The following is a 15,357-nucleotide window of genomic DNA, read 5'->3' on the forward strand; positions in this document are numbered from 1 at the left end:
ATTATTGCAATTATGAGTACACTATTCAATAGAAAGCACGATATTTGAACAAGCCATTCAATAGATGTATAGAAAGGAATCGTTTTTCAAAGGCGTTCATTGTAGTTTAGATTTATTTCTTTTATTCGGAATAATAATAACTGAATAGGTATATTAAATTTGATCATGATTATTGGACGTAGAGTGCTTTATAGTATTAATATTCTCACACAATTTAAACTTTCTATCATTATGTCGAGTTCATAAAGTTGGACTTAAATAATCTCTAAAACTAAGTGAAAGGAAATATGTCAAATAAAAAAAAATAGTACTGTTAATTTCATATTGGTTTTTATCGGCTCTAAATACAGGATATTGAAGTGAAAAGGTTAAAATAAAATGATGCTCATAAATTATGGATTTTAAAGAAGTAAACTTGTGTAGATGAAAATAAGAAGTAGCCTAAAACTATTTGCAAACAATTCAGAGGATTTAGAAATTCAATATTGAAAGGAACTGCACGTTGTATTTGAAAGCAATTATTTTGCAATTATTGAATATTGCTTTAAACGGAACATTTGCTGAATTTGAAATATATGGAGACGTAAGCAGGTGGTCGAATTATAATAAAGTAATGGCTACGTCTATAGCTGATGGACTAAGGGAAGCAATGAATCTGAGGTCCGGACGCGATTCTTCTAGGAAGGGAAGGACATCTGGAGATAGTCAAGCAGACGCCGAATGGGTAATTCAATTCAACTAAATTTATTGTGTTAAACATATCAGATTATTATAGCAAAAACAAAGAAGGCATGCATTTAAATAATAGTGTTTGTTTTACAGAAGAGCAAAATAATATAATGATGGAAAAATGGAGAAAAAGAAATATTTTCTTGTTGCATTCAGTACAAACACGTTGAAAGTTATTCAAAGATTTGTTCGGTTTTCAGTAAATAAAGTTATGCTTTGTTGGCCACATGTTATAATACATTTTTATATATGTGTGTCTTAAGTGTGAATGTTTTGGGCATATCAATAATATGTGGTATTCACTTTCAATAAAAATAGATCGAAACTATAATAGCTGCCTTAATTCTAGCCTGTCAATCCAGCGACATGAGGGTTAATATTCAATCGATATTTTTACTCCTGTGTCGTTAATTGAAATTAGGATACCGACAATAATATTTATAATTGATGTTTTGATTTTTACAAATTAATAAACATATAAGTCCATATATATAATATATAATATATATATTTGCGATCAAGTTTAGAACATAGTTAAATTCAAAATACAATATATATATATATGTTTTTACACTTGTAATTATAAGTAATATATTGATAAGACAAGTCTCAAACCTGTCATTAGAACTTCTACAACCTCGTTATTTCATAACATAACATAACATGTGTTTTGTTTTGATTTAAGCATATAGAGCTAATAATCATGTACATAAATCAGCAATTCATGAATACACAAACCTTGAAGTAACACTCCATCACAATTGATAGTACTAATTAGGTATAATATATAAGATATATTCTACTGTACAATTTTGATAATATTATCTTTTTGTTTAGAACCTTTAATGATATACAATGCTAGTTTATGCAATTGGTGTTTATTTCTGACATTGAAATTGTCATTGTTATAATTCATTATTTCCAAAATTGATGAAAAGGGTTACATTCGTCTTAAAAACCTCTCTGGAATTTTGTAGTAAATATGGATATATTGCAATCAAATCTGACTAGGTCGGGTACAAACTATTGTTTATGATTTTTTTGGTTTGCAATATTGATATCAAACAAAGTATTCACAGCAAGTATTATTTGTAAGTTCCTGGAAGAAAGAAAAAGTGTCCGGGTTTTTGTCTCAAAGAAATCATGCAGGCGATGATCCAGGACTGCTGTATTACTCATACATAACGCGAACTAAACCCATTGAGACAAACATATTTACGTCATTAAATTGATTTATGTATAAGAAAAAAATGCAATAAGCGAAAGCCGGTTGTTGTAAATTGAGAAAGAGGCAATTCTGTATGCAAATATTCATCACATTATCAATATATTTAATTCCTCGCCATGATCTTTGTCATTTCCTTCACAGAAATCAAATTTCTTTATCTCCTGAGAATTTGAAGCAGGTCAGTCGTCTCGTTTGGTGCCCAAACCTGCTTTACTTTGAATAAAATCTTTTTTTGAATATCTTTTCAATACTTTTAGTGCACAAATGTGCGTTACCACCGTAACATATCCATTTGCAGTAACTTATTATTTATATATTTTTCTGGAGATATGAATATGAAAAGAAAATAATCACATTTGAAATTATTTCTTCTACTTTGCACATAATTTTTAACTTTTGTAAAAAGGAGAGGTTGTAAATAAATATTAAAATATATGGTCAACGAAAAATATCAAATAAGTTTTTGAATGTTACTTCCTTAATTTGCAACAACCGACTACTTAACATTAAAGATAACGCAAAAAGCTCTCATTAAAAACATGTATGTGACATCATCTATACTTTGTGCTGAAAAACTGTTCATTTTGAATTCCGAATTAAACAGATGCGAATTTGACATTTACTTCGTTGCATCTTTTTAATAAGACTGTCTAGAGAAAGAAAAAATGCGATATTTATTGTTGAATCAGCGCATATTTTCCAGTGACTTACTAAAGGTTTTACCCTATAAAGTACTATACAAATTGACAAAAAATGCGAGATTTTACATTTACAAGTAGATATTGTTTGTTGAATTGGCGCATCTTTTTCATTGACTACCTTTAACTGTATAAGGTTCGGTACAAATTGATGATGATAAGATATTTTAGCAAGCAATATCGCGTTTTTTTTCTTGGATATTTTCAAAGAGCGACGGATTCCGTAAATTATAGCTATGCTATGCACAAGGAACTTGATTTTGTTGTCACTAATTCAATGCTCGCATCACTGCTCTTATGTGATTCATGCATGTAGGTGGATTGTTTTATGAATCTGAATTACAGATTTCAGTTGGCATACGAATACATATATATTAATACAAGATATAAAACCAGCCCATAAGAATATTAGATAGAATTTGTATGTAAATGTTCAGTGTTTATGTTAAGCATTTAAGTTTTTAACAGAAACACATTCGAATTGTTGCCAAAGCAGAAATTGGTATTATACAAACACATTCTATTGTCTTCACTAAAAAGGGAATAAAGAGGTTAAAACAAAACTTTCTACAAGTGTTCATTGTGACAATCAGTACATGTTCAATATCACGTTAATCTGGACAAAGTATTTGTCGGGTTAAGTCCCTTACAAGAACACCGGTGCCAGCTTGCACTGCTCTTATTTGGTATCGTATTCTTTAAAAACACATAACAATGAAAAGGAATTCATTAACATGGAAGGAAATATCTTTGGAATAATTGTCATAAAGTGAGATAGATTTCAGACAGCCCTAAAGATTATGTGTACAATATAATTTGATTTTCCGGGATTACAATGTCTGTATCACAAAAAAATGTATTTTTAGAGATCCTGCGAAAATTTTCTCAATGGAAATATGTAGGCGTTGATCTAGGACTGCTATTTTATATAAATATTGTGAACTTAACATCATACTTAAAAGACTTGAATCACAAGGCCAAAGCGTCGCCTATTTAGGCAAGCATATTTACGTCGTTAGAATCGGCATTTCTTCTTATTAGAGGTAGTATAAAGATCCTTCCGCAAAGGCCACGATATTCTCGTATTGGGTTGTAATAAGGAATTACGTTGACTTCATGCTTTAGAAGGTTATTCTATTCGGCAAAATGTGTTTTGACAGATCATCGACTTGCTTGACTGGGTGGAAAGTCTATATTTTACAGGACCAAAAGGGGATGGTAAATCGAAATGATTGCGAATACTTATGGAATCCAATTAGGGCTTAAACGATTTCACCCGTCGCCTTTTGAACATGTCAAAGAAAAACGAGATGTTGGATGGTAAAATTTTGGCATATGTTTCTTTCAAAATTGAAGTACTTTATATAGGAAATTTATGATGTCTTCATTTGAAATTCGATAAAAAAGATCAGAGCTTTGGCATTTCCTACCGTGCATATAAATCGTAGAAAGGAAGACGATGTTTAGTGTTTATTGTGCGCATCTTATTTCATTGACTACCTAAGGGTTTATTATAGAATGTACTGTGCGATTTGAAAAAAACGGCGAGTTTTTACATGAACTGCTTGGCATCTTTTTGATAAGACTAAATCGAGAAAAAGGCGATATTTATTGTTGCATCGGTTCATCTTTTTTCATTGACTACCGTTTGCTGTTTTAATTTTCGAAAAGCTAAGGCGGGAGCGCGAAGTCTCGGTAATAAGATTTCGGTAATAAGAGCCATGCACAAAAAACCTGATTTTGCAGAAACTAATTAACTTCTCGCTTCGATTGAACATTTCTCTCTTCTCCTACTGGCGTTGAGTAATATGGTTCATGCATGCAGATAAACTGTTTTATTAATCTGAATTACATATTTAAATTTGAGAACAAATATATCTAGCTACGAGATGTAAAATCAGTCCATTACATTGTACAGTGTGTGTATACCACGTGATAAATTATTTCATATCTGCTATGTCGTAAGGGAACATTTTGCTTAAAATGAAGACCTGAAAACAAGATAACTTTTTTCTTTTTCTTCACCATTTTAGATAAAATAAAAGGCAGTCTATGCCGCTTGGAAGAGCCCTACCTACGCTTCGTTTCATTACCGGAGTTTGATTAGGTGATTAGTTTACTCAAAGACTTCGACAAACCTGTTTCCAAACTAATGTTTTGACAGTGATCCATCAGGCGGCGGTTTTGTGAAAAGGTTTTTGGAAGTGTTTTCAGAAACTAACTCTCAATCAAACTCAAGTAAAATACCGATAGGTTTCATTTAAAATGGTGAAGAAATTGTAAATTGTCTTTGTTTAAAGTGTTCATTCAGAGCAAAACATTGCTTTCCGACGAAACATTCATGACACAATTTATATCAAGTGGTATACACACACTGATTGTAAGATGGTTGTGAAATATCGAAGAATCGTAAAGATCCTTGAACAAGCAGCAACAGTTGGCCAATACGTTAAAGGTATTTTAAATTCAACCAACTGCTTCCTGCAACAAGACTTGTTTGATGAAAAATCATACACATATGCACAGAAACAAAGGTGCACGGTTTATGATGAAAGAGCATGGATAATTGCTATATATAGGACATCAGTACATCAAAAGAAATCTTACACTTTAAATCGTATTTGTAAGCATGATCTAAATATAACATATGGACAAATATATTCATATCTACAAGATAAATCAGAAGAAATTGTGCAAATTAAGAAATGCCTTGTGGAAGACATCGATCCCTTATCTTCTTTAAAGCTTATGGAATCTTAATTTCTAAGTCGGCGAAAACATGTTTTGCCTACTTGCTTTTTATATTGAGAGACATGTAAAACACTATTTAATTACCGTCACGGTTTGTCCACATTCTTTAGATTTAAGAGTTAATTAGCTTCATTCATTCATTAATACCTGGATAGTATGAAGAACTACTTATCGCGGAAAAGGTGCAGTAAATATCCGGGAAAGTTGAATTCGTGTCTGAAATAGTTCAAGGTTATATTATGTCAAAATCGGACGAATCTGTAAGTAAACTTTAAAATGTTTTGGTTTAGCCCATCTGTTTTCAATAGAAGCACACTCGTAACATTGTCATTGTATTAGTGTCGTCGTTGCTGATGTAGGAGTTGTTATTATACAAAAACCTTATCCTTTGTTATAATACAAAAAAACCAGAAAATTCTTTAAAGAAGTCAACACGAAACTTACTAAACGTGTTCACTGTGACAAAACGTACATGTTTTATATTCCGAGAATCTGAAAATAAAGTATTTGTCGAGATATGCCTCTTAAGGGACTTAAAAACTGATGTACACTGGTGCCAGCTTGCAGTGTTCTTATTTGGTATATCATTTTATAAAAAAACGCCTTGCGTTGGAAAAGGAATTAATTTATTTAGAAACCGATTATCTTAAAATCCTCTCTGGAATACGTGTTGTAAATTGAAATGAATTGCAGACAAAACTGAATATGTTTTGTACAATATAATGTCTTGATTATATTTTTTAATGTAATGTGCAACATCAGGCAAATCAGGGATTTCATTTTCTGTTAGTTCTTGAAAGCAAGAATAACTAACTGTTTGACTTAGTTCGACTAAAATATGTAGACGGTAAAGAATTTTTAATTTCCTTAACTCTTGCGAATCTCAAGCTGATCAGTGCTCACGTTTAGTTTACAAATATGTTCATTTTTTGAACTTCTTTTTTTGTGTGAATAAGTTTTTCTTGAGATACAAATTTTAAACGAAAACAAACAAACACCAAAACGTTTATATTTGAATTTATTGGTATACGATCCTTTGTTTTAATTTAAACAAACAGAAAAGCTGATAATGGACGATGAAAATTAGTCCTCTAAAATTGCGCAAATATGTTCGATTTTGGATTGTAATCAAGAAATGTAGTGAGTTTACGCGTTAAAATGTAATTATCTTCGAAAAAATGTGTCTAAAAGCAAGATAATTTGACATATTATCGACTTGCATGATTTGGCGGATATTTAACAGCGAAGTAAATGAAGGCCAAAGGGGAATGGCAAGCATTCATTGTTATGTTTTGTTATGTTATGTATGTTTGTTATGCATGTCTGAAAATATCTCATTGAGCTAATGTTTCTTGTTATCATATACCTGACTTTAAATAAAGAAAATTGTATCTTGTAACAAATTTGGCGAATAATAGCTATACACGAAGAACCGGATTTCATGCAAACAAATATAGTGATCGCTTTACTGACTTTTAGTAATGTTTTACATGACTGTAGGTGAAGTTGTATATAATTATGACTTACATAATTATATGAGTAGGAATGCAAATATTACTTGATAAAAGCTAAAATTACTCTTCTTACTAGATTGTTACATATTTGGTTATAAAGTACATTATTTTCTTTAGCACAAATCTTTAATTGAGTGCATAATATTAAACCTTTGGCCTTTAACAGTATTCACATACAGCGTACCAATGGCATTTGTGAGTAACAAGATCCCACCACTTTGACCTATAACGATTTTCACAAACAGATACCAATGGCATTTATGTGAAACAAGCCCATCAGTTTGACCTTCAACAAAATTTACGTACGGCGTTCAAATGATATTTATGTGTAACAAGGTCCATGACTCTTGATATAAATGGTTTGGTTTCTTAATTCTCTTGAAAATAATGAAACAAAACAACAACGATCGAGCGTTATAACCCGATTTATTTTCTCTTCTTGTTACAAAGGAATTGTGTTTTAGCCCGACTTTTCACTAATTGTGTTCTAAAATATTTCGGTTCGTCTTATAAACGCGCAAGAGTTTTGAGGTCAGGTTTTATTAAACGCACGTGACCCACGTTCACTTCTCAGACTACACTAAGTGTAATCACCTATTTTATTTCTCCCGATTTTTAGAAAGTTAAGTTCATCTGTATTTGTGAATCGGTTAAAAACAGTAATAAGAAAAAGCCATCGGAGCATGCTTATTATCTCTTTCATTATTTTAATTTTATCGTTATTACTATACATATTTCAATATATTCTTAATTTTATATTAATAATTAGTAGTCTGTTTAATCCACTTCGGGTCTGACATATTCAGCCTTTTAGGAGATAACTTAGTATCACTTTGGACAGTTTCCACATTGTGTAAAAACAATTCTCTTAATTTAATGGAGAGATGAAAAGAGCTTAGAGGAAGTTTAAATGAATTTAAAGAAATACCCTTTTGCTTACGTATCACAAAAAGATGAAATACCATCCTTATCCCATTTCAAATATGATGTGGTGAACCTATATGATATTTAACTACGGTTATCTTGAAAATCTCTTAAGTCCATTGTCGTTGATATATCGTTGATGGAATGTCGTCTATGTTTTTATTAGTTAACATGTGCAAACATAACATAAGGAGTGTTCAATCCTTCGAGAACTGGCACACACGCAAGAAACAAGTTCATTCGTGGCAAACTAAATCCAATAACCGCCTTTCTTTCTCAGACTATTTAATCTGCTTCTTTTAAACTTCATTAGGGAAGTCGATCTGATGAACGGCGACACAGTAATCAGAATATGTAGATCGCTGTTCGATTATATGTCTGACATGTCCAGCCGTTTAAGAGATTATTAGTTTCGATGGAAAAAGTGGTTAAGAGCAAAGATGAAGGTAATTGAATAAAAAAAATGAATAAAAAAATATTCGATCATGAAAAATGAGGGAAACTTTAAACTCATCTTAAGTTCCGTTTGAACCTGGTTTGCTTAATAATATTTTGTTTGTCTGCAATGTTAATTCACGAGTGAAGTTTGGAAATAGGATATCCCCAGCAGTAGGATGTGCAGACATTGTTACCTATGATAAAATATGTCAATGTAAGTCACGCTAAAAACGAGAGTATTATTTGCATACTTAAGATGTGTTTGGCGAAAATGAATTCTCATTTGTTCTTCATAATTTTGTCTCTACCTCTCATAGCAACCACCATTATTCGGAAACCATGTTCATTCCTTGTAAACATGTTCTAAAGCAAGTAACACTTTGATTATCGACAAAGAATATCCAACCTCCGCTTGTGTCAGATGATAATGTTCTCCTCGTCTAAACTTCATTCGGGAAGCGGGTCTAGTAACGGCGAAACTATCATGATTCAGGATATCGCTGATGGATAAATTTTCTGACATATCCAGCCGTCAAAAGATAATACCGTAACACACACGGGACATTATCCAACAGGGGTAATGATCTAGATTTCCGTTCATATAGTGGAACCGGTATTGTAATAGTAGGAGATGTATTCAAAATTGATATGGTCATTTTTGGATAAGTTTTAAAAGGGAAGATACATTAGTATATCTGTGCCTTTTTGAACATTCTATGGTATATCTGAAATGGCGCGTTTAGAATTCACTTAAGATGTTTTTATAACTCGAAACAGCCGGTTATAAGGCGCGCTGACTGTCAACATTGTCAAGCTGTGATAGAGTTTGTCACCGCATACAGTTCGTTATGAATTGGCGCTTTGACCGTTAACATTGTCAAGCATTGATACAGTTCCTTACCGCTAACAGTTCGTCATGACCAATAATTCAAGCCCAAACGACCTATATTCGTCGAAATGGCATGCTCACGCAGCATTTAATTCTTGTATGATGATGATGATGATGATGATGATGCTGATGATGATGATGGTGGTGGTGGTGATGATGATGATGATGATGATGATGATGATGATGATGATGATGATGATGATGATGATGATGATGATGATGATATGATGATGATGATGATGAGGAGGAGGAGGAGGAGGAGGATGATGATGATGAGGAGGCTGAGGATGAGGATGAGAAGATGAGGATGATGAGGATGAGTATGATGAGGCTTAAGAAAATACGAACTACATATCTCTGATGACAACCATGTAACAAGTTCATTACCGACCAACTAAAGCCAATTGGTATTTTTTTTTCTCAGGTTAACTATGTTCGCTCCATTTAAACTACGTTAGGACACGGGTCTCATAAGGGCGACTCTATTATCAGAATAAATAAAACGCTGCATGATTGCATGTATGATATATCTAGCCATTTGAGAGAAAATTCCTTAACACTTACAGAAATTCTCCAATTTTAGTAATGGAATTACTTCTCAAGTGATTGAGCTTGTGTTATAAAGAAAAGGCTATGGGAAAATATTAAGAAGACAAATAATGTTATCAATATCACATTAAAGGCAACAGAATTAAATACATATTTTGTGGACTCTAAAATGGAGTCTTATCTTTAAGACTCAAATGATACGTATGAACATGTACTTAGTATTATTTCCTTTCTATTCCTTCCAATCCTAAATTCCTCACGCTATATTGTGCTTAGTGAAAGTTTATTCTTTATTGATTGTTAACATAAAAACAGATGTTCAATGTTAGCCAGTTAGAATGTAATAGCGATATCTTTATTTAGATGTGATATGGCTAAGCGTTTATGTATATTTTCTTTAAATGAAAATTTTGCCTCGTTCGATAGAGGGACAATTCCTTAATTACAAAGTATTGTCTCATGAATCATTTTCTTAACTATATCGAAACATTGTCTGAATGAATTATTTACAAACATAAGATAGTTGATATTCAGGTAAGATTATTTGAAAACAAAATCAATTAAAATACATCCTGACATATCGCATGATGACATGACGTAGTGAATAAATCTAGAAATGTTCAAAGCTACATCTTACTCCTAAAATGTGAACAGTTTACGCCAATCCCAGAAACGAGTTGTCTATCTTGCTTGGTCATCAGTAAATACGGACGCAAATACGGATTCTCACAAGGTCTTTATTTCTAAAATGTACAACTCTAACAGTCATAATTCTATGAATTGCATTATGAAAAAAAAACGAAAAAAAAAATCTCAAGATATTACAGAAAATTGTTAATGTTACCGTCTAGGACGTCAGCGATTTTATGAAGCTTGTCGCGTCGGTAAAAGTTTCCACCCGGACTTTTTAAACCCAAAGTAGATATAAAGTTTATTCTATAATTGCTATTATGAGAACAAGGCAAAGTCGAATTGAATTACCGTATATGTCGTATGTTCCAACGAGTGTCTTGGACAGGCAGTGTTAAAGCCCCCACCCACCTGGTACTAACATACTAAAACAGTATTATCGGATTTATACATCAGTTCAGGTCTTCCCTAAAACTTGTTTTCTTTGGTGCTTTGGAATCAGCACTCGCCAATATTTCGAACAATTTCTTTTCGACAAAGTTATTATTTTTTTAAACGAAATTATACAGGCTTTTTTATCCATAGGTTTAGTAGAAAATATGCTGTATTAATTTAAATACAGCAGAAGATGACACGCACTTAATATGATTATTTTTTCACATGCTCGAATCTATTATATTATAATGTTGATATTACTATATATATTCCCTGCATGAAAACATGTGATGCTTTTTCATTTAGGAAAGATCGACCCCTAATCTTCTTAAACCTTTATAAGAGCCTAATGATATAAGAACAGCGCGGAACTCATGTTGCATGCTTTTGTTTTGATACAAAATATACAACCTTGCCAGTATGTACATCAATATCATGCAAAACAGTTAAACTATATGTTTGTTTTATCCACACAAACTTCTTGTAAGCTCTGTTCCGATTTAGGGTCAAGCTTTGAAGTTAATTGACTTCATTTGTTAATTTCTGACTAGTATTAAAAGTGAACTAAGACTGGATCTTGCCGAAAGCAGATGGAATGTAATTTGTTTTTATTGTTAACTATGTTTTGAATCGCACAATACTTCGTCCATTGTGTAGTCATTTGTTTTCTAATGCTTCGGGATCGTTGACTATGTCGTAATGATATTTGAAAATAGAATACCGCCTCAAAGCCTGTATAAGTCAAAGCAAATGTTAATTTCTAAGGCCCGTACTTTACGATGTTCTGCAGTCTGCGACACAGTTATCATTCAGACACGCACTTCTGGTTTAATCGTATTTCTATATCTCTGAGAAAACATTTATACACATTCAGAATATGTCGATTCATTGTAATGTACTATTTTAGAGAGCAATAATAAAAGACAATGAGTAATCATTGATTAAAAAATAAACACACGCTGCCTTCCCATGTTAGCAATGAAATAAGGCAATTAATACCATATAAGTAGTAAGAAAGCAATTTTACAATATTGGGCATTATTTTGTTATCATTAAAAAGGGTTTGTGTGTGGAGAGAAATATGTAACAGTCAGTTACATATAAGAAATCAGAAAATAATACACTTATAATATCAATATCAATGATACCAAATATGTATGGCGTCACCTGGGAACAATATTCAGGAGAAACTGAAGAGAATTATTCGGAATTGCCAGACAATAGATTATTATTATTATTATTATTATTATTATTATTATTATTATTATTATTATTATTATTATTCATTAAGCACTCTTTGATAAAATATCTGTTCGTAAAATCAATTCCACCCCTAAACACCACAACATGTGGCGAAACATCTTACACCAAAATAAAAAAGGTTTCCCCACCAACCTTTATATTCATGAAAGCCTAAACTGATGTAGTGCAAAACCGCACGACTCTGTGACATGACTTTACCAACATTTTCCGATTATACGTCATTTTTATATCATTATTTAGTCAGATTATTGCAATTATAGGTACACTATTCAAAAGCAAGCACGATATTTGAACAAGCCATTCAATAGATGTATAAAAAAGACTCGGTTTTCAGAGGCGCCCATTGTAGTTTCTTCTTATTTCTTTAATTCAGAATAAAAAAACTGAATAGGTATAGTAAATTTGAATGGGATCATGCTTATTTGACGTAGAGTGCTTTGTAGTATTCATATTCTCCCACAACTTAATCTTACTATTATTATGTCGAGACCATGAAGTTGTACTTAATGACTTCTAAAACTTAGTGAAACGACGTATATCGTCCAATAAAAAAGACAACAAAACTGTTAATTTCATATTAGTTGAATTCCTCTCTAAATGCAGGACATTGTGTGAAAAGTTAAAATAAAAAAGTGCTCATAAGCTTTGGACTTTGAAGAGAAAAACTTGCGTAATTTAAAATAAAATGTAGCCTTAAACTTTTTTTAAATAACCCAGAAAATTTAGAAATGTGTTAATAAAATCCTGAAACAAAATACACGTTGTATTTGAGATCGATTTTGCAATTATTGAACATTGCTTTAACGGAGCATTTGCTACATTTGAAATATATGTGGACGATGGCAAGTGGTCGAAGTATAATGAAGCGATGGCTACGTCTATAACTGATGGACTAAGGGAAGCAATGAGTCTGAGGTCCGGACGAGATTCTTCTAGGAGGGGGAGAACATCTGGAGAAAGTCAAGCAGACGCCGAATGGGTAAACTCAACTGAACTAAATTTATTGCGTAAAATACAAACACATGTTCACAGAAAACACAGCGTAAATTAAGGCATGAATTTAAATAATAGCGTCTGGTTTTACAGAAGAGCAAAATAATTAAATTATGGAAAAAAGAAAAAAAAAATATTTCTTGATATGTTTGCATTAAGTACATAAATGTTGACAGGTTATTCAAAGATTGTATTGGGTTTTCAGAAAATAAAATTATGCTTTGTTAGCCACATGTACTACTATATTTTTATATACTTATCTTTTAAAGGGTCTATGCACCAGATTTGCACCGTAAAAATGTTTTTTTCTGTAATCTCAGTACAATTATTTAATAAAATGATTTACACGTTGATACATTATTATAAATAAAATACCAAAAATCCGAAAAAACTGCGAAAATTAATTGATGTGGTACTTCAGTTAATTAGTTTTCATGCATTGTACACATCGATACCAAGTTTATGTCAGTTTTCGACAATTTTCTCTTTTTTACGCTATTTCTTCATACGGTGTATAGCCTCTTTAAGTTTGAATGTTTTGGGCATATCAATTACATGTGGTATTCACTTTCAGTAAACAGTTGTTCAATACTATAGCAGCTGCCTAAATTCTAGCCTATCAATGCAGAAACCCAGGGACATAAGAGTTGATATTCAATCGATAATTGTACTCTTGTTTCGTTTATTGAAATTAGATACCGACAATCAATATTTAAAATTGATGTTTGATATTGATTATTTGAACATATTGATACACATATACATATGCGCTCAAGTTTAGTTCAAAGTTAAAAAAATAAATGTTTATGTTTATACACTTGTTATTATAAGTGATATTTTTTATACTCTCAAACCGGTCATTGGAACTTCTACAACCTCGTTTCAATTCATTGTTTTCAAAATTGATGAAAAGGGTTATATTCGTCTTAAAATCCTATATGACAGTAAATAGGGATATATTACAGACAAATCTGAATATGTTGCGTACAAACTATTGTTTATGATTTTTCTCGGATTATCATATTGATATCGAACAAAGTATTATGAGAAAGTATTATTTGTTAGTTCCTGGAAGAAAGAAAAAGTGTCCGGGGTTTCTTCTCAATGAAATCATGTAGTCGATGATCAAGGACTGCTGTATTACTCATACATAATGCGAACTAAACATCATATTTAATAGAAGTTTGTCGCAAGACAAAAGTGTCGCCCATTTAGACAAACATATATATGTAATAAGATAGATTTATGTATAAGAAAAAATGCAATAAGCGAAAGCCGGCTGTTGTAAATTGAGAAAAAGGCAATTTTGTATGCAATAATTCAACGCATTTTTAATGTAATTAATTCCTCGCATTGACCTTTGTCAAATCAAATTTCTTTATCTCCTGAGAGTTTGAAGCAGGTCAGTTTTCTCGTTCCGTTTGCAAACATATTCATACTTTGTATTATATCTTTTGAATAATGTTTCATTCCTTTCACTAAAAGAATGCCCGTTCCCATCGTTGCATGTCCATTTGCAGAAACAAATTATTTTGATATTTTTCTAGAGATATAAATGTGAAAAGAAAAGCAAAATACACATTTGAAATGATTGCTCCTTTTTGATTCACGAATGTGGGTGGAATGTTTATGAATCTGAATAACATTACCCAGTTTGCATTCAAATATATTAATACAAGATGTAGAATCAGGCAAGAACATTGCTAGATAGAATCTGTAAGACTGTCTGTTTTTCACAGAAACACATTCGATTTATTATCTAAGTGTCAGTGTCTTTGTCGCTGGTGTACGAATTGGTATTATGAAAACACATTTACTTTGGTTTTATCTTAAGAACGTATAAAGAATTTAACACAACACTCTCTACAAGACTTAGTGTTCATTGTCTTCAAAGTATAAGCGTCGTCGTCGCTGGTGTAGGAATTGTTATTATACAGAACCTTATCCTTGTTCATAACACGAAACTTGCTAAAATGTTCACTGGCACACTCCGTACATGTTCAATATTCCGTGAGGCTGGCAAAAAGTATTTGTCGAGTAATGCCCCTTAATTGGCCGTAAAATGAAGAACACTGTTGCTACTTACTGCGATCTTATTTGGTATTGCAATCTTTAAAAAAACGCGTTGCAATGAAAAGGAATTGTTTTTTTTTGGAATGAAAAATCTTGAAATTATCTCTGAAATAATTGTTATTAATTGAGATACAATAAGACATATCTAAAAAAATATGTTGAGTACAATATGCACACGTGAAATGACAAAAATAAAAGAATTAATAAAAAAGATTAGGCAGCGTGAGCGCAGCGAGCGAGCCC

The 15,357-nt window shown here is 31.9% G+C and overlaps 1 protein-coding gene across 3 annotated transcripts in view; it reads left to right on the forward strand.

The window, feature by feature from the left end:
- The window catches only part of LOC128243890 (small conductance calcium-activated potassium channel protein 2-like), a 122,410-nt gene that overhangs the window by 928 nt on the left and 106,125 nt on the right, over nucleotides 1–15,357 (forward strand). The window contains exon 1 of one of the 3 annotated variants that reach the window (XM_052961877.1): nucleotides 479–724. The exons of 1 other annotated variant lie outside the window; for it this stretch is intronic. In XM_052961877.1, coding sequence (XP_052817837.1) covers nucleotides 614–724 — 111 coding nt within the window. In that variant the 5' untranslated portion in view covers nucleotides 479–613. Of the gene's footprint in view, nucleotides 1–478; nucleotides 725–12,988; nucleotides 13,028–15,357 lie in introns of those variants that run through there. One more of the 3 variants, XM_052961889.1, reaches the window with a different exon arrangement.

Source organism: Mya arenaria, chromosome 8 (genome assembly GCF_026914265.1).
Source record: "Mya arenaria isolate MELC-2E11 chromosome 8, ASM2691426v1".
NCBI classification, from domain to species: Eukaryota; Metazoa; Mollusca; class Bivalvia; order Myida; family Myidae; genus Mya; species Mya arenaria.